We start from the raw sequence: 21,282 nt of genomic DNA, 5'->3' as shown, positions 1-21,282 counted from the left end.
TTCTCCCTCTCAGGAATGCATGCCGAGCGACGCTGTCAAATTTTTTTCATTTTTTTTTTCCCGACGCAACTTTTTTTTACCCGGCGCGATCTACAAAACTCGGCGTAACGTAACTTCGCGCATGCACAGTACGGCTGGCGCGGGAGCGCGCCTCATTTAAATGGGACTCGCCCCATTTGAATAGGAACGCCTTGCGCCGGCCGGATTTAAGTTACACAGCCTGAAATTTCTAGGTAAGTGCTTTGTGGATCGGGCACTTAGGTAGAAATTTTAAGGCAGTGTAACTTAAATGGGATTTTTTAAGTTGCGCCAGGTTTTTGTGGATATGCCCCCATGTGACTACTGCAGTGGTAACTAGGGACAGACACTGTGAATGCCGTGGCAGTGATCAGGGACACTGTAACTGGTGTATTAGTAAGTAGGTGTGACTACTGCGGTGGTAATTAGGGACACTGTGACTGCTGTGACAGTGGTCAGGGTCACTCAATGGCGTGGCGATAATTAGGGACACTCACTAAAAGCATTGGGCTGATGACATTGTACTGCTGTGGGGGTGATAAGAGACAATGGCTGGCAGTACTGATATGTAGTAAAATCATAGCAGCCAGCTATTTACATGATCACAGCCACAGCAGTACAATGTCACCATAGTGACATTCCACTTGCTCTGCTAACAGAATGTAAAAAATATTTTATTTTTTATTTATTTTTACATAGTGTCATTAATAGAGATTGTGTTTTTGTTTTCATTATATTATGACTGCTTACATGGTGATCATGACTGTGTAAGCAATCTATAACAAAATTCGAAGGCGTTCATTCATTCAGCCTTTGTTTAGTATTGCGATCGCTGTGATTGGTCACAGTGATCACATGGTATAGGGCCAATTTAATTTGCAGTTTATTCTAATCTGTGACCTGCTGTGTCTAAGGGAAACAACAATCACAGACCATGCCCCTGTGCACCTGAGTCCAAGCACAAGCGGCTAGAGTGGGAGTATGTATGGGTATGTCCTTCAAGAATTGAGCTTGTCCTGCCTGGCCGTATGTGTACGTTGGCCGGGCGGGAAGCAGTTACAAAAAGGTAATATATTGCAGCTTACCAATCCTTATTTTCCTTTATTTTCACCTGGTGATTCAGCTAGTAAATCTGGTATTATTCAACTTCCTTTAATAGACCAAGCTGTCTAGACAAATTAGCAATTAGAGCTGAGTGGAGACAAACCATTCACCACTGACAAGGGTAAGACAGGAAGTGTGTTATTGGCTGGATCACCCGGGGGAAGGAAAGAGCCCCCCCCCCAAAAAAAAATTAATGAGGTCACCACTTCTGAAAATTAGTAAATTGTAATATATTACATCTTTGTTTTGGGGTTTAATTCTGCTTTAACAGACCATAAGGGAGCAAGTAAAGCAAATGTATTGTTAACCACTTGCCTAACGTAGATATACGTCAGCAGAATGACACGGGCAGGCAAAGCAACGTACCTGTACATGCCTGTACGTGACTCGATGTCTGCCGGTGTCCCGCGATCGTGTCACGGAGAGGCAGAACGGGGAGATGTAAACAAGGCATTTCCCTGTTCTGCCTGCCACTCGCTGAGAGCCTAAGCCAGAAGCCGGTCCAGGGTTGTGGGCAGATCCCGAGCATATTGTCGCAATCTTTCCCCAGCCTGGATCAGTTCTGTGGCATCAACTGACAGCGGGCTTCAGCCTGCTGTCTGCTAACAATGGGTCACAGGAGTGCAGAACAAACTGCACTCCTGTGATCCACAGAAGTACAGCCAAACAAGGTTTGACTGTACTTCTCTTAAGTATATCAATGCACCAGGAGTACATTTTGAAGAGAAATAAAAAGGGGAATTTTAAAGGTGTTAGGTCATCTTTGTAACAAATTCTTAAAAATTAGTTTGTGGGGTATCAATCCCCTAAAAGCAAGAAAGAATTCTGTAAGCCATATTTAGTATTGCAACCCCTAGATAAGAGGCCCCTCCTCTATACATATATGTACATGATAATGGTAATAAATATAATATCACGCATTTCAGAAAAAGAGGGGAAGGATGTCTCTTCCTGACGCTTCCTCAGGGGTTCAAGGTGTGCAGTTGAGTATGGTTGCTGGAAAAAGGAAAATACACATAATGGTACACGATCAAATATATAACATACAATATACAACATTCTAATAAGGCTACAAATGCATATGGAACTTACAATAAGTACTGAGAAATTATATCCACCGCTAAAGGGTAGAATCAAAAATGCTCATGATCTCTTAAAACGCAGTTAAATGGTGCAAGATGGAAGACAGTGACATCACTAGGGTTGGTGTCACTCTGTGCAGAAAAACATGGTGTCACCCTCCCTCTACAAACTATAGTCCCCCCTCAGTACAGACCCTCCCCCACTAAGTACATACTCTCTCTCTCATGGACCCCTCACTAAATATAGACCCCCTCCTTCAGTACAGACCCCCCTTTCCTCAGTATAAACCCCCCCCACTAAGTACAGATCACCCTCCCACAGTATAGGTCAATCTCCCTCAGTACAGACCACCTCCACTAAGTAAAGACCCCCCTAACTCAGTTAAGACTCCCCTTACTCAGTAAAGACCCCCCTCACACAGCAAAGACCCCCCTCACTAAGTACAGACCCCCTCCACTAAGTAAAGACCCCCTCTCACTCAGTACAGATCCCCTCACTCAGTACAGACCCCCCTCACTCAGTACAGACCCCCCTCACTCAGTACATATCCTCCTCACTCAGTACATAACCTCCTCACTCAGAAATAAAAACCCACTAGGTACAGACCCCACTCCCGCAGTATAGATCCCCTACTTCAGTATAGATCCCCTCACTAACTACAGACCCCCCTCTCTCAGTACGTACCCCTCACTAAATATAGACCCCCTCCTTCACTACAGACCTACAGACCCCCCTTTCTCAGTATAACTATAGTCCCCCCTCCACTAAGTACAGCCCCCCTCCCGCAGTATAGACCAATCTACCTCAGTACAGACCCCCCTCACTAAGTACAGACCCCCTCCACTAAATAAAAAAAACCTCACTCAGTACAGACCCCCCTCACTAATTACAGACCCTCTCCACTAAGTACAGACCTCCTCACTCAGTAAAGATCCCCTCACTCAGTACAGACCCCCCCTCATTAAGTACAGACCCCCCCTCACTAAGTACAGACCCCCTTCACTAAGGAAAGATCCCCCTCACTCAGTACAGATCCCTCTCACTCAGTACAGACCCCGCTCCCGCAGTATAGATCCCCCTCCCTCAGTACAGACCCCTTCACTAAGTACAGACCCCCCCACAAAGTACAGACCCCCCACTAAGTACAGATACCACTCCCTAAGTACAGACCCCCTTCATCAGTATAGACCCACCCTCCCTAAGTACAGACCCCCCACTCAGTATAAACCCCCTCAGTATAGACCCCTCCTCCCTCCACCCGTATAGACCTACTGTGTAGGAGTGGCTACCCGAGACAAATAAACTTCCAAGGGGTCCCAGACAGCGTCAGGAACCTCCTAATTTTTCTGAAATGTGTGATGTCATAATTATTAATATGGCTTGTGGCTTTTAGGGGATCGATACCCCACAAACTAATTTTTATGTGTAATAAAGATGTACCTTTTAAGATGTACGTTTATTGGTGAATTATTCTGATATTTCTGATTATTCTCAACACCTTTTAAAAGTCCACTTTTTTCTCTTCATAATATGTTTTGTATTTCGGGATGTGATGTAGACAAATACCACTAATCTCTGAAAATGTTTTCTTGCAAATTACACATCATTGTACTAAACAATATTATTATGACAGATATTATAGGGGGGGGGGGTATTGTAATTGGAGGAAATAAAGTGTTATTACAAACAGCAGCCAATCACTTGTCACTGTAGTTTGCGATGCAAAAGTAAAGCCAAAAAAAAAAAAAACACCTGACATTAGTACATGAAAATAAAGAAAATCACTCATATGACCTTCTACAACACTCTTGTCTGATATACATTGCTGGAGCCACAGTCCTGCCATCCCTGACACCTGTCATGTCATCTCTATGTGTATAAATAAATTCTATGAACAAAGAGTGTTGTAGGAAAGTCTGCAGAAAATATAGATCCTAATGGTGACTATTAGAGGCTGGTGATGTATTTGTAGAATGAGTGTGATGTGTCCTCCCTGGGGGGGTCCTGGTCTATGTCCTCCCTGGGGGGGTCCTGGTCTGTGATGTCAGTGGAGGTTGGCCAGTCTCCAGTATAAATGTTCTCCTCCGCAGGCTGGGAGCAGATTCAGCACCATGGATAGCACCCGCCGCCCCCTCCTCACTCTACTCAGCTCCACATTCCTCCTGCTGGTATTCCGAGCCAGCTGCGAGGAGACCGACTACCTGGAGACCAGATCGCTGGACTTCTACTCCCCCATAGACAACAGCGTGCACGAGAAGGAGCTGGTAGGTACCATGTAGGACTTCTAGGTCTATGTGTCACCCCAGGAACGTTCTACAGAGATATAAGATGTATAGGAGTGAATGTTCAGAGGAAGGTGGGGGGTGCAATGTAAGAATGACACTTTGTGTTTCTTTAGGGGAGATAGGTGAGGTTAGCCTCCATCTGCAACCCCTATGTCTTTATATTCTATGTATATTTATATTATTGTAATTATGGGGTTATCCTATGTGTATCTATATTATTAAATTGTGTAGTTCTCCTATGTGTAGTTATATTATTGTAATTATGGGGTTCTCCTATGTGTATCTATATTATTAAATTGTGTAGTTCTCCTTTGTGTATCTATAATATTCACTTGTGTAGTTCTCCTATGTGTAGTTATATTATTGTAATTATGGGGTTCTCCTATGTGTATCTATATTATTAAATTGTGTAGTTCTCCTATGTGTAGTTATATTACAGTAAAACCTTGGTTTGCAAGCATAATTCCTTCCAGAAACAAGCTTGTAATCCAAATCACTTGTATATCAAAGCATTTTTTTTTTACAGGGTATAAAAGAGAAGAGAGGCACCTCTATGTGTAGCAATAAGTCGCTAAATGTTGTACCTTCATTAAATGTAACCATATTACTACACTTAGAGGCTCCTCTCTTCGTTTTTATACTCAGTTGTGACATGACGCTACTCTTATATCAAGACATCGCTTGTATATCAAGGCAACATTTATTAAAACATTTTGCTTGTCTTGCAAAACGCTCTCAAACCAAGTTACTCTCAAACCAAGGTTGTATTGTATTGTAATTATGTAGTTCTCCTATGTGTATTTATACTATTGGAATTATGTAGTTCTATGTGTATTTATACTATTGGAATTATGTAGTTCTCCTATGTGTATTTATACTATTGGAATTATGTAGTTCTCCTATGTGTATTTATACTATTGTAATTCTGTAGTTCTCCTATGTGTATTTATACTATTGTAATTATGTAGTTCTCCTATGTGTATTTATACTATTGGAATTATGTAGTTATGAGAAGGGGTGTCTAGTGCCCCAACTAGTCTCTCTGAGGCTTCCCTGACTTGTAGCTGATTGACCTGCCTTTTAAAGCTCAACTTCTGGAAAAGTAGAACTGCTCCCCTGCACTGGCACTGGGACTACCCTCTTGCACTGCAGGGATTAAAGCCCTATTAAACCCAAAACCAAAAAGGTAATATATTGCAGTTTACCAGTCATTAGAATGGTGGCTGCATTAGTCTTCTTTTATTTTGCCCCCCCCCCCCCTCTGTTTTCTACTGGTGATCTGGCCAGTAACACACCTTCTGTATTAGACTGGATTCACACTTATGCAGTTTAAGTGCTTTTTGAACTTTGCAGGTTTGCATTACAGTCCATTTAACATGGTTTTCTATGGAACACGTTCTGTAGTGCAAATCTGTAAAATGCAAAAAGCACTAAAACTGCGTAAGTGTGAATCTGGCCTTTGGCTGGATTCACACCTATGCATTTTTAGTGCTTTTTTACATTTTGCAGATTTGCACTACAGAACGTGTTACATGGGAAACCATGTTAAATGGACTGTAATGCAAACCTGCAAAATGCAGTTCAGTGTGGCGCAATTTTAAAAAACGACTTGGGACTTCTTTTGCACATTTCTCGCACATAGGGCAACCCATTGAAATTAATGGGCTGCCCAATGCACTCAAGGTGTGAATGGAGCCTCAGACCTAAACAAGCATTTAACCCTTTCAGCAAGGGAGCAGCCCCAATGCAAGGGAGGATTTTTACTTTCTTCAGAGATAGGCTTAAATAGTGCCTGTGTGGTTTCAAAGCCAACGCCACTTGGCAGAGCCAGTGACATGACACCAGAGACCTTTTTAGCTGTTTATAAGGGTGGCAATCAGATCACCCCTGTAAGGGGGGCATTTGTCCAACTGACCACCAATGTAATGGGCATCTCTTCCCATTGACCCCCAAATAATTATTTTTGACGGGGTTCCCGGAGACCTTGAAGTAAGTTTAAAGGGGTTGTAAAAGTACATGTTTTTTCACCTCAGCCCCCCCGCGGGGGCTGAGTGATACAGTCGGCGGCTATGGCGCCCACATGCTAGCGGGAGAGCGCCCGCATGCTAGCCCCCTTGGGAAAGAGCTTCCCAGAGGGGGTTAGCTCTTGCGGGGAGGAGCTGCAAGAGCCACCATGGGACCCCAGAAGAGGACGTTCGGGGCAAAACAAACTGCACAGTGGAGGTAAGTATAACATGTTTGTTATTTAAAAAAAAATAACGAACCCATACAACCCCTTTAAGGATTCCTCAGGGGTAAAGGCTGGTCTAGTGCAACCTCTTCTGTCAAAGTATTTGGTTGCTGCCTTTTTAAGTTCTCCTTCTGCAAATTCTATTTGCCTGGCTGCCATGCTGACCATATTGTATAAACAGTATAGGTCTCTGACCTGGAACAGGTAAGCAGATAGGGACTCATGTTATTTGTAATTGTTCTAGGTTAGCCAAAAGGCCAGGCAACTAGGATTTTTAGAAGAAAGTAAGTTATTGCTGGGTTTTGTACATATGGGTACACCTGTGTATTTAAAATAATAGGCTGGTATTGAAATCTTTATCTATCTATCTATCTATCTATCTATCTATCTATCTATCTATCTATCTATCTATATATATATAGATAGATATAGATATCTCTCTCTCTATATATATATATATATATATATATATATATATATATAGATATAGATATCTCTCTCTCTCTCTATATATATATATATATATATATATATATATATATATATATATATATAGATATAGATATCTCTCTCTCTCTCTCTCTATATATATATATATATATATATATATATATATATTTTTTCATGAAAAATAGATGCTTAGTGGCATTACAAACTACAACTACATAGTAAATTTGCAATAAGGGCAGAATGCATTATAGAACTGGCAAACATTTTTGATCTTTGCACATATAAGTGTACAGGCACACTTCTGAGTCTGCACAGGTCTATGCACTGATCAGACTCCGCGTACACACAACCATTTTTCATGACCAGAAAAATGCAATTTTTCAAATTGGTCATTAAAAACGATTGTGTGTAGGCTCCAGAGCAATTTTCTCGACGAGAAAAATGGCGATTAAAAATGTAGAACCTGCTCTATTCTTTCTCTATGTTTTTCACGTCGTAGTTTTTCCCGTCGTGAAAAATGGTCGTGTGTAGGCTTTAACGACGGGGAAAAAAACGTGCATGCTCAGAAGCAAGTTATGAGAAGGAAAATTTGCATAATCAAGCCCAAAGTGTGGCGCCATTCGAATGGAACTTCCCCTTTATAGTGCCACCATACGTGTTGTATGTCACCACGCTTTGCTCGAGCATTTTTTTTTTCACGATCGTGTGTAGGCAAGGCAGGCTTGACAAGAATCACGTAGAGAAAAACTTTGTTTTTTCCATGACATTAAAAATGGTCGTGTGTACACGGCATCAGTCTTGTCTTGCAGAAGCAATAATACGTATTCAATGAAATCCAGCTGGACTTTTCCCCTAGATTCCTCTGCCTAGTGTCTGTAGTGAGATCTATACTTATCCCATATCAGTGATCATTGATGGATTGTTCACTGTTCCTAAAGATTTCTGCACAATGTTGTCAGTACCTCCAAGGCTGGGTTTACACCTATGTAAATTGAATGGGGTTTTTTTTCCCCGCATCCCATTCACATGGTAGGAGATTGTGACTGTCTCACTATGGAGCTGGTTCACATATCTCCGCTGCGGCTCCGGTGCAAATTTGTACAGGGGTCCTGTGCGTATTTTGGTCCAATTTAGGTCTGAATTTGGCCCAAAAATTTGGGCTGAAACTGTGAACCGGACCCCTGCTGTTAGCCGAATGTGGCAATGGTGTGAACTCAGACTAAATATGTAGATTTGTGTACATTAAAAAATAGGAGTTGTGACCGCAGTCCAAAGCTAACATTTCAACACTAACCATTGTCTATATAAACATTATGTAGGTCGCTGGTAAAACAATGGCTGGATTACACAAGCATTCATTTTCTGGTAATGATATGACATTGTTCTTTCAGATTGATGCTTTGCAAGAAGTGCTAGAAAAACTTAAAAATAAAAGACTTCCATTATTTGAAAAGAAATATGGACAGGTGCCCATGGTAAGTGATGTGTATTGACGTGTTAGTTTGCAATGTGCAGATATCAGTGCTTTATGTAATACATTTGTGTGTTTATTGGCAATTATTATCATTGCAATTATTATTACTAAGAATGCCAGGCTTCATAGTCAATGTGGGCTGTGACATTGTACAAAATTCTGTTTTCATTGTTTTTAATTATTTACATTTAACAGTCTGCATCAATTTGTTGTACTGACTTACATCTCTGCCTGATGATCATATATTGGTAAATAATCTTGAGCAGGACGAATGGGGATAAATAACGTCATAGATACATTTCCAAATAAAAGGCATTGTGCATGTCTCAGACATTAGGAAATGACAAAACAAGAGACATATCTAAAGCAGAACTAAGGCCCCTTTCACACTGGGGCGGGAGGTGCAGTGGCGGTAAAGCGCCGCTATTTTTAGCGGCGCTTTACCGTCGGATTTGTGGCGGTATTCGGCCGAAGGGTTAATACCGCTGGCAATGCGCCTCTGCAATGGGAAGGACCGGTGGAGGAGCAGTAAACACACCGCTCCTTCACCGCTTCAAAGATGCATCTAGCAGGACTTTTGGAGCGGTCCTGCTAGCACACCGATCCAGTGTGAAAGCCCCAGGCTTTCACACTGGAGAAACAGCAGCCGCTGTTTCAGGTCGGTTTGCAGGCGCTATTTTTAGCGCAATAGAGCCTGGAAACTGCCCCAGTGTGAAAGGGTCCTTAAGAGAAACCTTTTTTTTTTTTAGATAGAGTGGGAAGGCTTATAACTAATGTCAGAGAATTACACAGAATTTAAATGCAATACAGTGGAACCTCGGATTGCGAATAACGCGGTTAACGAGCGTTTAGCAATACAAGCACTGTATTTTAAAAAATCCTGAGTCGGTTTGTGAGTGTTGTCTTGCAATACGAGCAGGATTCAAGCCAAAGCGGTGTGCAATATGGCGTTTGGCCTAAAGTGTGTGTGTGTGTGGGGGGGGGGGGGGCTGGAGCCGAGCAGGGCTCATCGTAGCAGTTTGGAAATGCTTGGAAAATCTTGGAAATTCTCCGTCTGAGGTTTTCCCAGTTCAGCCGAGGTGTCCTTGGCCCTTTCCCAGTGTTTACGAGGCTCTTTGGCACCCCCCACCTATGGCCGTAAGCAGTATTGCATGCCATTGAATTCAAGGCGGAACAAGTTATTTTCGTTTCCATTGACTTCAATGGGGAAACTTGCTTTGATATGTGAGTACTTTGGATTACAATCATTCTCCTGGAACGGATTATGCTCGTAATACAAGGTTCCACTGTATATATATATATATATATATATATATATATATATATATATATATATATATATATATATATATATATATATCACATATTGACAAATACAAAAAGATGATGAAGGGAATAAGTGTCCCGTACAGCGGTCATATAGCAGATGGAAGAAAAAGCCACATTAACATCTTTATTGAGGTTGCCTAAGGCCTGATCCACACCTATGCAGTCTGCATATTCCAGGTGCATTTTGTGTTTTTCAATACACGTTTTTATAACCATGAAAGTCTATTAAAGTCTATGGAACCAAAAACCAGAAAAAAAGTCCCTGGCCCTTTCCATAAAATGCACAGATGTGAACGTGACCCATAGGAAACCATTAAATGGACTGTAGTGTGTTCCTGAAAAATTGAAAACACACTTGCATAGGTGTGAAACAGGTCTTATAGTCTATTCAGAATGTTTAGGTGGATGAGAAATATTGCCATGAAAAGTGTGATAGATAATACAATCTCCTTAGGCTGGATTCACACGTTTGCATTTATAGTGCTTTTTGCATCTTGCAGATTTGCACTACAGTCCATTTACCATGGTTTCTTATGGAACACGTTTTGTAGTACAAATCTGCAAAATGAAAAAAGCACTAAAAATGCAAAGGTGTGAATCCAGCCTTAAGCCTCGTACACACGCTCGGTTTTCTCGGCAAGAACCAGCAAGAAAACTGCTGGCAGAACTTTCTTGCCGAGTAAACCGAGCGTGTATACAAGGCTTTCAGGTTTCTTGTCTGGAAATCTGCCCAGAATCTCAACGAGAAAAATAGAGATCCTGCTCTCTATTTTCTCGTCGAGATTCTTCTCAGCCTGTTTCCCAACGAGAAACCCGAGCGTCTGTAGACTTGCCTGTCGCTGTGGAAACCTGAAATGACTTTGACGCATGCGCGGTAGCTTCCACGGCATAGGCAGGGTGAAGCAAGATGGCGGCGACAGCAACGAATGTGATGAGCGCATTCTCGTCGTACGCAATGACGTCACTGCGTTCTTGCCTTTCAAAAGAACAGTGGTTCTTTTGAAAGGAGTGTGTGTACACCCGGGCGGCAAGAGATTCTTGCCAAGAATCTCATCAGGAAAAACAAAGTTTTTTCCTGACGAGATTCTGGCCCGTGTGTACGAGGATTTAGTGTGGGAGTATTCAAGAGTCTATAGCTAAGAAGTAAGAAAGAAGCCTATGAAAGACCACAAACAGACCGAGTTTGATGTTAATCAGAGTGGGAATAGAGTACAAAAAAAAGAGAGGAAGTAGAAAGGAAAAGAGAGGAAGGACTTTGACGCATGCGCGGTAGCTTCCACGGCATAGGCAGGGTGAAGCAAGATGGCGGCGACAGCAACGAATGTGATGAGCGCATTCTCGTCGTACGCAATGACGTCACTGCGTTCTTGCCTTTCAAAAGAACCGTGGTTCTTTTGAAAGGAGTGTGTGTACACCCGGGCGGCAAGAGATTCTTGCCAAGAATCTCATCAGGAAAAACAAAGTTTTTTCCTGACGAGATTCTGGCCCGTGTGTACGAGGATTTAGTGTGGGAGTATTCAAGAGTCTATAGCTAAGAAGTAAGAAAGAAGCCTATGAAAGACCACAAACAGACCGAGTTTGATGTTAATCAGAGTGGGAATAGAGTACAAAAAAAAGAGAGGAAGTAGAAATGAAAAGAGAGGAAGGAATAAAGAATTAGGCTGGATTCACACCTATGCATTTTTAGCACTTTGCATTTGGAAGATTTGCACTACTGTCCATTTTCCATGGTTTCCTATGGAACACGTTCTATAGTGCAAAACTGCAAAATGCAAAAAGCACTAAAAATGCATAGGTGTAAATCCAGCCTTACAGGGGCTAAGATTTTGGATTAGGAGGGAAGAGGGAAAGGGAGGCAAGTGAGATGGATTTTGTAGAATAAGCCCTGGTTCACTTTGGTACGATTTGACATGTCCAATCGGCGGCATTTGCCGGCAATGGCACCGTCCTAATCGGTGCAACGGCACATCTACAGTGCTGCACCGATTTCAAAAAGTAGTTTCTGTATTACTTTTTGTGATTTCGGGCTGCAATATACATTGACATCTGCACAGATGTCTTTGAAATTGCGGCCGAAATTGGGACTGTCATGCAGGAGTGAAATCGTCCGAGTTCAGCTAAACTCGTACGGCTTCATTCCCGCAGCCCAGTGTGAACCTGTAAGTAAAATAGTGTAAATAGTGAAGGGATAAAGTTTTATTGGCCTTACTTATCCTTTGGGTCACAGGAGTGCATTTTGTTCTGCACTCCTGTGATCCATATTCAGCTAACAATGAGTTAAATCCGCTGTTGGCTGACAACACTCAGTCGGTCCTGGCTCTGAATGGATCATGACTTTAATGTTGAGATCCACTCAGATGCCTGAAGAGCAGCTGGCTCAGCCTCGGTCAAAACCTAGTGGTCTTTGATCACCCAGCTCTCAGTCTTAAGCCTCGTACATACAATACGATTGTTGGCAGGGGATTGTCTGTTGACAGGCAGTTGTCCTAAAACCTTACCGTTAGTACGCACCTTTTGACAATAGTTATCCAACTTTCGGCCAACAAAGGTTAGATGACAGGCTAGTAAATTTTTGTCAGACAACGGTTTGACGTCAGATTTTCAAATGATCAGTACACACAATTGTGTAACGTGTAACGTTAGTATATGCAAGACAAGATTCTGGCACACGCCCTTTTGACAAAAATCAGACGCTCGGTTGGCCAACAATTGCACTGTGTGTACAAGGCTTTAGACCCCATACACTCTATTAGATTTTCTGCAGATTTTTGTCTTCAGATTTACCAAAACCATATAATATGAGGTCAAACCTTAAGTGTTCCAATTTGTATGCAATCAGACAGGTCCTTGCACTACATGGTTTTGCTAAATCTGAAGACAAAAATCTGCAGAAAATGTAATCGTTTGTATGGGGCATTGGAGGCAGTGAGGGTCAAATGCAGCATTGGACTGATGCTGGATCTACGCAAGTGAGTATAAGCCCTGGTTCACACTGACAGCGGGAACGAAATTGTGCGAGTTTAGCTGAACTCGCACAATTTCATTCCTGCATGTCAGTCCCGACTTTGGGGGCGATTTCAGAGACATCTGTGCGGGTTGCTGCACAAATGTCAATAGCAATTGCGCCTGAAATCGGCAAAAGTAGTACAGAAACTACTTTTGGGAATCAGTGCGGCGTTGCACCGATTCGGACGGTGTCACTGCCAGGCAAATGCCGCCAATTTGGCATGCCATTTGACATGTCAAATGGCATGCAAAAACGCTCCAATGTGAAACGGGGCTAAAAAAAAAAAAATATTTCAATCCCATTCTTGTCTTTTAAGGCAATCCATTCCTGACCTCTCTAGCTACTTGTAGTGTGAAGTAATTCATTTTCAAATGTCCTCAAAGATCACAACAAAAACTCTAGTCTGCCCTGTGGAACAAGGCTTTGGAAACACCTGCTGTTTGTTTACATTGGCAGGCTGCCAAGATTCTGGTGCTATAGAAAATTAAGAGGAAAATAAAAATGTCATTATTTATACTGTGAACATTAAAGACAAATTTCTTCATTATGCTTAGGCTGCTTTCACACTGAGGCTCTTTGCAGGTGCTATAGCGGTAAAAATAGAAAGAGCCCCTCCTCCCACTCCAGTGTGATGCGCTGGCAGGACGGTAAAAAAAGTTCTGCTAGCCGCATATTTGAGGGGCTGTAGGAGCGGTGTATACACCGCTCCTAAATCGCTCCTGCCCATTGAAATCAATTAAAAGCGCACCGCTAAAAGCCGAATAGCACCGCAAAAACGACGGTAAAGCGCCGCTAAAAATAGCAGCGCTTTACCGCCGATGCCTCAGTGTGAAAGCGGCCTTATAGCTACAGAGGTGAGTGTGGGCTTGTCTAATGCTGGCCATACACTATACAAAAAATCGGCTGAACCCATTTTCGAAAAAAGGAACGTTTGGCTGTGAGAGCAATCGATAGTGCCATCATGTAATGACTGAAAAATTGTTAAGGAGACATAAATTAATAAATTTTTGTTCATTTTTTACATATACCTAGTGCAAACAGTTCGGACGGGAAACACATTAACCTTTCAATTTATCGTTTGTTCGGCAGAACATTTCCAAACTTGTCCTTCGTTTTTGGGCTTAAAAACGTCCCAATGATTACTGATTTTGTGACCATTAACTGGCCCGAAAAAGTTACGAACTGGCCAAATGACCGAATAGTGTATGGGTAGCATTAGGCTCCATCTACACTACGCAAGTGCGAGGTTGAGCGTATGCTTTTTGTGCAGTTCTGTGCATCATAGGAAAAGTGCCTAACCCGTTTTAAAAAGCGGGCTGCACCACATCGAATGGTACTGCGGTGCCATGTGCTTAGGCGCAGGTAAATGCACAGGTGTGAATGAAGCTTTAATGTGATTTTACGGCTTCTCCAGAATATGAAAATACTCTAGTGTGCAGAGTTTGGGCACCAGCTCACTTTAAAGTCATTTCCTTATATGTTCCAGAATCACAGCATAAACCTTATTTGAGTTATTCCACATGTACAGGAACCCAAAAAGGGATTCATTTCAGGGATTGGGGTAGGCAGTCACCACATAATTAGAGGTAGGGTCTGGGCAGGACCCTCTCAGCAAAATGGGTTTGGTGGATGGCCACTCCTTATTTAGAGGGGGTTTAAGTGTAATTTGGGTGCATCTACCCAGGGGGAAGTAGGTTCCCCCGTCTGTAAGTTGCACTCCAGAAGGTTGTGCCTTATATTCGCTGACCATGCTAGTGCCTGTCTGCTTAAATGCTTTGCGTGGTCAGTTTCCAACAAGGAAGATGGGGACTGCCAGGATCACCAGCTATTTCTGATTAATGGAGTCAGGGAAACATACATATACATATTTAAACGCGCACACACACATTATAAAACTGAGCAACATACACTTTGAAAGGGTAATATCGCTTAAAGCTGTAAAGTATTATACACAATGCACTGGCCCCTTGCTGAAAGGGTAAATATCCCAAAACTTACAACTGCATGCAAATATAAAGAATCTTTAACCCCTTCCCATGTAAACCTGGTATCCCTTTAATAGGGTCTGTATTCCTCACGTATGGTCACTGTGATTGGCTGTCACAGTGGTCACATGATTGGGAGCTAGGCCCGCTGACTGATCCTGAATGAGAGCTGCCTTTGACAGCTTGGTCACTGTGCCGCGAGCGCCAAGTGAGCTCTGTAGTTCCCATTAGGCCGTGATGTAGCAAGAATGAATGGGCACCGCAAACCAGGAAGTCAGTGAGAATAATGATTCAGGAGTGCTGGAGGTGAATAAAATGGCTCGATTTCAACAGATATCAAACTAGTTATAATGCAAAATATTATTTTTACTTTATCAGCTACTGTCAGACTTTAATTTAAGAGGAAAATATTTTTGTCTTTACAACCCCTTTAACTGTACTTCCTTGCCCAGTCCAATTATTAGGCTTAAGCACTATTACTGCCTTAGTTATGTCACTGCTCCCTCAGGTTGCCAACACAGCCAATCTCAGTGCCAGCTGTATAGGACCAAGGAGCTAGGAAGCACAGATGAGGTAAGTATATGGAGGCTGTCCTTTCCAAGACACTGTCAACTTTATTTTCCAACAACATTTTAACCACTTAAGGACCAAGCCTCTTTCTGAGATTTGGTGTTTACAAGTTAAAAACATATTTTTTTGCTAGAAAATTACTTAGAACCCCCAAACATTATAAATCTTTTTCTAACACCCTACAGAATAAAATGGCGGTCATTGCAATACTTTTTGTCACACCATATTTGTGCAGCGGTCTTGCAAGAGCACTTTTTTGAATAAAAAAATAAGACAACTTAATTAATTTTTTTATATTGTAAAATATAATGTTACGCAGAGTAAATTGATAACCAACATGTCCTGCTTCAAAGTTGCGCCCGCTCGAGGAATGGCGACAAACTTTTACCCTTAAAAATCTCCATAGGCGACGTTTAAAAAATTGTACGGGTACATTTTTTGGAGTTACAGAGGAGATTCAAAGCTAGAATTATTACTCTCGCTGTAATGATCACGGTGATACCTCACATGTGTGGTTTGAACACTGTTTTCATATGGGCACTGCTCACGTATGCGTTCGCTTCTGTGCGCTAGCTCGTCGGGACGTGGCGCTTTAAAAATGTTTTCTTATTTCTTTTACTTCATTTATTTATTTATTTTTTACACTGTTTAAAAAAAATATATATTTTGGGTCACTTGTATTCCTATTACAAGGAATGTAAACATCCCTTGTAATAGAAAAAAAGCATGACAGGACCTCTTTAATGTGAGATCTGGGGTCAAAAAGACTTCAGATCTCATATTTACACTCAAATGCAATAACATTTTTTTTTTTTTTTATGTCATTCTAAAAAAATACAAATAAAAATATTTCCCTTTAAGAGCATTGGGCAGAAGTAACGTTTTGACGTCGCTTCTGCCCTGCAGTGATATGGAGACGGGTGGGGTCCATCTTCCCCTCAGTCGTCTCTATACTCAGGCAGGTACAGGACCAGATTGGCTCCGGTAAGCGGCGAAGGGCACCGGAGAGTGCCAGGAGGGGTGGCCCTCTCCCGCCACCCATAAGGCCTCGTACAGACGACCGAACATGTCTGCTGAAACTGGTCCGCTGACCAGTTTCAGCAGACATGTTCGGTCGTGTGTACGGCCGACCGGACAGGTTTCCAGCGGACATTTGTCCAGCCGACCGTTTTCGAGCGGACACATGTTTCTTAGCATGCTAAGAAACATGTCCGCTGGAATCCTGTCCGTCGGACATGTTCGGTCGTCTGTACGGACTCACCGTACATGTCCGAGCGGTCGCCATCCCTCGCATGCGTCGAATCACTTCGACGCATGTGTGGAAGCATTGACCTTCCAGCGTCGCGCACGTCGCCGCGTCATCGTCGCGGCGACGGCGCGGACACGTCACTGCGCTGTCTGTCAGCGCGGATTTCTGTCTGATGGTGTGTACAACCATCAGACAGAAATCTCCGAGGGGACATGTCCGCTGAAAACGGTCCGGCGGACCGTTTTCAGTGGACTGTCCCCTCGTCTGTACGAGGCCTAAAAGTGATCTTGCAGCAAATCCGCCGCAGAGATCACTTTTATTTGACAGAGGACCACCCGCTGAAGAAGAGGATACTGGGGTTATGGTAGCTAGCTGTTACCATAACAACGGTATTCTACTTCAAAGTAGCGACGTATTCCTGCGGCGGGCGGTCCGTAAGTGGTTAAAAACAAATTTTTCTTAATATGATTATGGAAAGCCAATAGCAACTGTTAACAAATCATTCTATTTGAAAAGAAGATATAGCACAATGACACAAACCTAATAGGAATCTGCTCCTGGCATTTCCCTTTAATTAGTAGATTATACATTTTCGTACTCCCCAACCCGATCACTGTCTTTTGAAGTTAAAAATGGCAGGACTTAAAATATATGGGCCAGATTCAGGTAGAATCGGCTTACTCTGCGGCGGCGTAACGTATTACATTTACGTTACACCACCGCAAGTTTTACAGGCAAGTGCTTGATTCACAAAGCACTTGCCTGTAAAGTTGCAGCGGCGTAGCGTAAATCCGCCTGGCGCAAGCCCGCCTAATTCAAATGCAGCGGGGACCATTTAAATTAGGTGCGTTCCCGCGCCGAACGTACTGCGCATGCTCCGTCCCTTAAATTTCCCAATGTGCATTGCGCTAAATGACGTTGCAAGGACGTCATTGGTTTCGACGTTAACGGACGACTTACGCAAACGACGTGAAATTCCAAATTTCGACGTGGGAACGACGGCCATACTTAACATTGGCTAGACCACCTAGAGGGCAGGTTTAGTTTTACGCCGCGTATCTCTACGGAAACTACGTAAATTTACAGCGACGGGCAAAGCGTACGTTCGTGAATCGGCGTAACTAGTCATTTGCATATTCTACGCAAACCGCAATGGAATCGCCACCTAGCGGCCGGCCTAGAATTGCAGCCTAAGATCCGACGGTGTAAGTCACTTACACCTGTCGGATCTTAGGGAGATCTATGCGTAACCTGATTCTATGAATCAGGCGCATAGATACGACAGTCGTATCTCAGAGATACGACGGCGTATCAGGAGATACGCCGGCGTATCTCTTTTATGAATCTGGCCCTATGTGTAGAGAGGTTAGATCGCGGCAGAGTTTGGGCAGACATGAATATTCTTAAAGTATTTTGTTTTCTGAGGTTTTCCCTATTTCTGCCTATGTACCCATATATGCTGCGGCAAGAAAGGTGAGCTTTACTGCTCAATCATCACACAAACTGTATGTGTCCACGGCTGCTTTCGGTTGTGTGCTGAGAACATGCTTACTGTGCGCTCCCAGCACACTGACCAAGCGGTCACTGACAGCTCTTGGTCACGGCCACTGATCAGGAGCTAGCGGGATTGTGATTCATTATCTTCCAGGCATTAAAGTAGTTGTAAAGTGTTTTTTTTTTATTAAAATAATAAAACATGCCTATACTTAGTTGCTCTGTTCAATGGTTTTGCTCAGAGCAGGCCCGATCCTCTTCTGGGATCCCCCGCTGGTGCTCCAGGCTCCTCCTCTTCATTGGGTGCCCACACGGAAGGCCGCTTTCCCTGGGGGCATCTATGCAGGCTCGCTCCTGAGTCCCGCTCCTGTGTTATTTGACACAGACAGTGGCACTCGGCCCCGCCCCTGCTCCCATGTCACAGGAGTTGATTGACAGCGGCTGGATTGAACCGGGGTCAGGTAAAAAAAAAGGTGGAGTCTAGGGGGGCACTTAAGCACAGAAGGTTTTTCACCCTAAAGGAGTTGTAAACCCTCATGGTTTTTCACCTTAATGTATTCTATGCACTAAACACAACACTAAATTCTGCTATGATCACAAACATCCAGTCAAAATCCAGAAAAGTAACCACATGACTTCAGAAAAGGAGTGGGAATTAAAAAATAATGCCTGTCTCCAGGCTAGTGCATGAGATATGTAAATAACCTGTCACTCACAGCAAGGGGGCGGAACGGACTAAGGTTTTTCTCTGTAAGTCCGTCTTATTTCACTGAACAATTAAAGAGGATTGCTCAGAGCTGGAATAACTCTGTGTGGCAAGACTGGGCACAGATGATAGGAAATCTTATACTGTACATTGTGACATCCAAAAATAAAAATAAAAATTTCGGGTTTACATCCACTTTAAGGCCTCATGCACACTGGACATTTTTGGACGTTTTTACAGCAGCTGTTTTTGTCAGTAGACGTTTTTTTCCGACAGTCATTAAACTCTCCATCATGTTATCCTATGTGTCAATGCACACATAGGCTGTTATCAGCCGTTTTGGGTAGTGGCATATTTGAGCAGTAAAAAAAACACAAAACTAGTGGGTTCTGAGAGACGTTTTTCAGCTTTAAAAACTCTCTAAGGCCTCGTACACACGATAGGTTAACCAGAGGACAACAGTCTGAAGGACCGTTTTCATCAGTCCAAACCGATCATGTGTTAAAAAAATGAGAACTTGCTTTCAAATTTAACCTATGGATTGGTAACCGATAGGTCAAAACCGATCGTTAGCATGAAAAACCATTGGTTAAAAACCCGCGCATGCTCAGAATCAAGTCGACGCATGCTTGGAAGCATTGAACTTAGTTTTTTTCAGCACGTCATTGTGTTTTACGTCACCGCGTTCTAACACGATTGTTTTTTTAACTGATGGTGTGTACGCACGACGGACCATCAGTCAGCTTCATAGGTTAACCTAAGACAACGGTGCTTCAGACCGTTGTCCTCTGGTTAACCTATCGTGTGTACAAGGCCTAACGCTGATAAACGCTCAAAAACGTCACTCACCAGCGTTTTTTTTACGTTTTTGATCCATTAAAAAAAAAAATTCTTCAACACAAAAAACACTAACGCGGAAAAACGCTAATAAATGCTAAAAAACGCTATTGAAAAAATGTTGAACCAAGTTAAAAATAACTCACTGCAAAGCTACTGGCATTTTTATAACGTTATTTTAACGTCCAGTGTGCATGAGGCCTAATGCTTGTGCAGGATCACCAGGTAATTCAGGTATATTGAGACACAACATGAATAAAAGGCACATACAGTATAGAATACATTGCATTGGCATGTAAAATCAATAAATGGCAACTTTTATATTTGGATTTACTGACACATTAAAATGTTGTAAGCTGTGGTTTGTAAATGGTCCCTGTGATCCTGAATGTAACGCCTGTGTTGTCATTGCAGTGTGACGCAGGAGAGCAGTGTGCTGTCAGGAAAGGACCACGGATTGGAAAACTCTGCGATTGCCCTCGAAGGACTTCTTGTAATACATTCCTCCTAAAGTGTTTATGATTTCCATCTCCTCTACTCAGACCACCTTCCCAGCTGACATCCTAAAGAGAGCCTGATACACAGAGGCCCTCCGACTGATTGATTTTTACATGAAATTGTATTTTTATTTTCATTACAATGATTGTGCGATACTGTGAAGCACATCTCTATTTATGTTATAATTCTGTATTTATGATTTTATATGTTCTATGTCAGTAAATATATTTTAATGCATATAAGCAGAAAGTGTAATAAAGATTCCTTTTTTTTCTATTATACTATTTTATTCTCACCTAATGCCCATGGCTGGAGTGTCTGTTTCTATTTACCCAAAATTATTTTTAAGTTTATCCATTTCAGTGGTACATATGTGGGCTGTCAGTTTTAGATCTTGTAACCAAATTTGGGTGGAGAAGCAAACACTCTATAGAGCTTTTCTCAGCCTTTTTTTCTGTCACAGCACCCTTTAAAACGTATGCAAAATCTCAAGGCACCCCCAGTCTAAAATGTTAATTAGCAATAGGAAAATTGTAATAATCAGTGGAAAATGATCAATAGCCTGGCACAATGCACACAACTACAGTGCTGTGAAAAAGTATTTGCCCCCTTCCTGGTTTTTTATTTTTTGCATATTTTTCACACTTAAATCATTTAAATCATCAAGTTTTTGTATACCCAATAATTTTTTTTTTTTTTACACCTGAAAGGCAAAAGGCATAATGAGCTAGTATGCACCGCAATCTAACTCATTATGAAATGCTTACCTTGGAACGAGGTGTAGAGAACTTACCTGGTCCATGCCGAGCGAGATGTCATCTTGCCTCGGCGTGTCTTCTGGGTATCGCCGCTCCAGCGCTGTGATTGGCTGGAGCGGCGATGTCGTCACTCCCGCGCATGCGCGCAGGAGACTTCATTCCGGCAAGGTCCGGCGGCTGCCGTCCTTTAGCCGAGGATCCCCGC

The 21,282-nt window shown here is 42.5% G+C and overlaps 1 protein-coding gene across 1 annotated transcript; it reads left to right on the top strand.

Annotated features, from left to right (window-relative positions):
* The first annotated feature begins 4,286 nt into the window (after positions 1-4,286).
* On the top strand, positions 4,287-20,598 carry CARTPT (CART prepropeptide). The gene is made up of 3 exons (XM_040335820.1): positions 4,287-4,469; positions 8,562-8,645; positions 20,236-20,598. The coding sequence occupies exons 1-3, from the start codon at positions 4,317-4,319 to the stop codon at positions 20,341-20,343; spliced, it is 345 nt and encodes a 114-aa protein (XP_040191754.1). The 5' UTR covers positions 4,287-4,316; the 3' UTR covers positions 20,344-20,598.
* Positions 20,599-21,282: the final 684 nt, after the last annotated feature.

This window comes from Rana temporaria, chromosome 1, assembly GCF_905171775.1.
Source record: "Rana temporaria chromosome 1, aRanTem1.1, whole genome shotgun sequence".
In the NCBI taxonomy this organism is placed as follows: domain Eukaryota; kingdom Metazoa; phylum Chordata; class Amphibia; order Anura; family Ranidae; genus Rana; species Rana temporaria.
The sequence above is the reverse complement of the archived record's forward strand: the minus strand, read 5'-3'. Positions and strand labels throughout refer to the sequence as shown.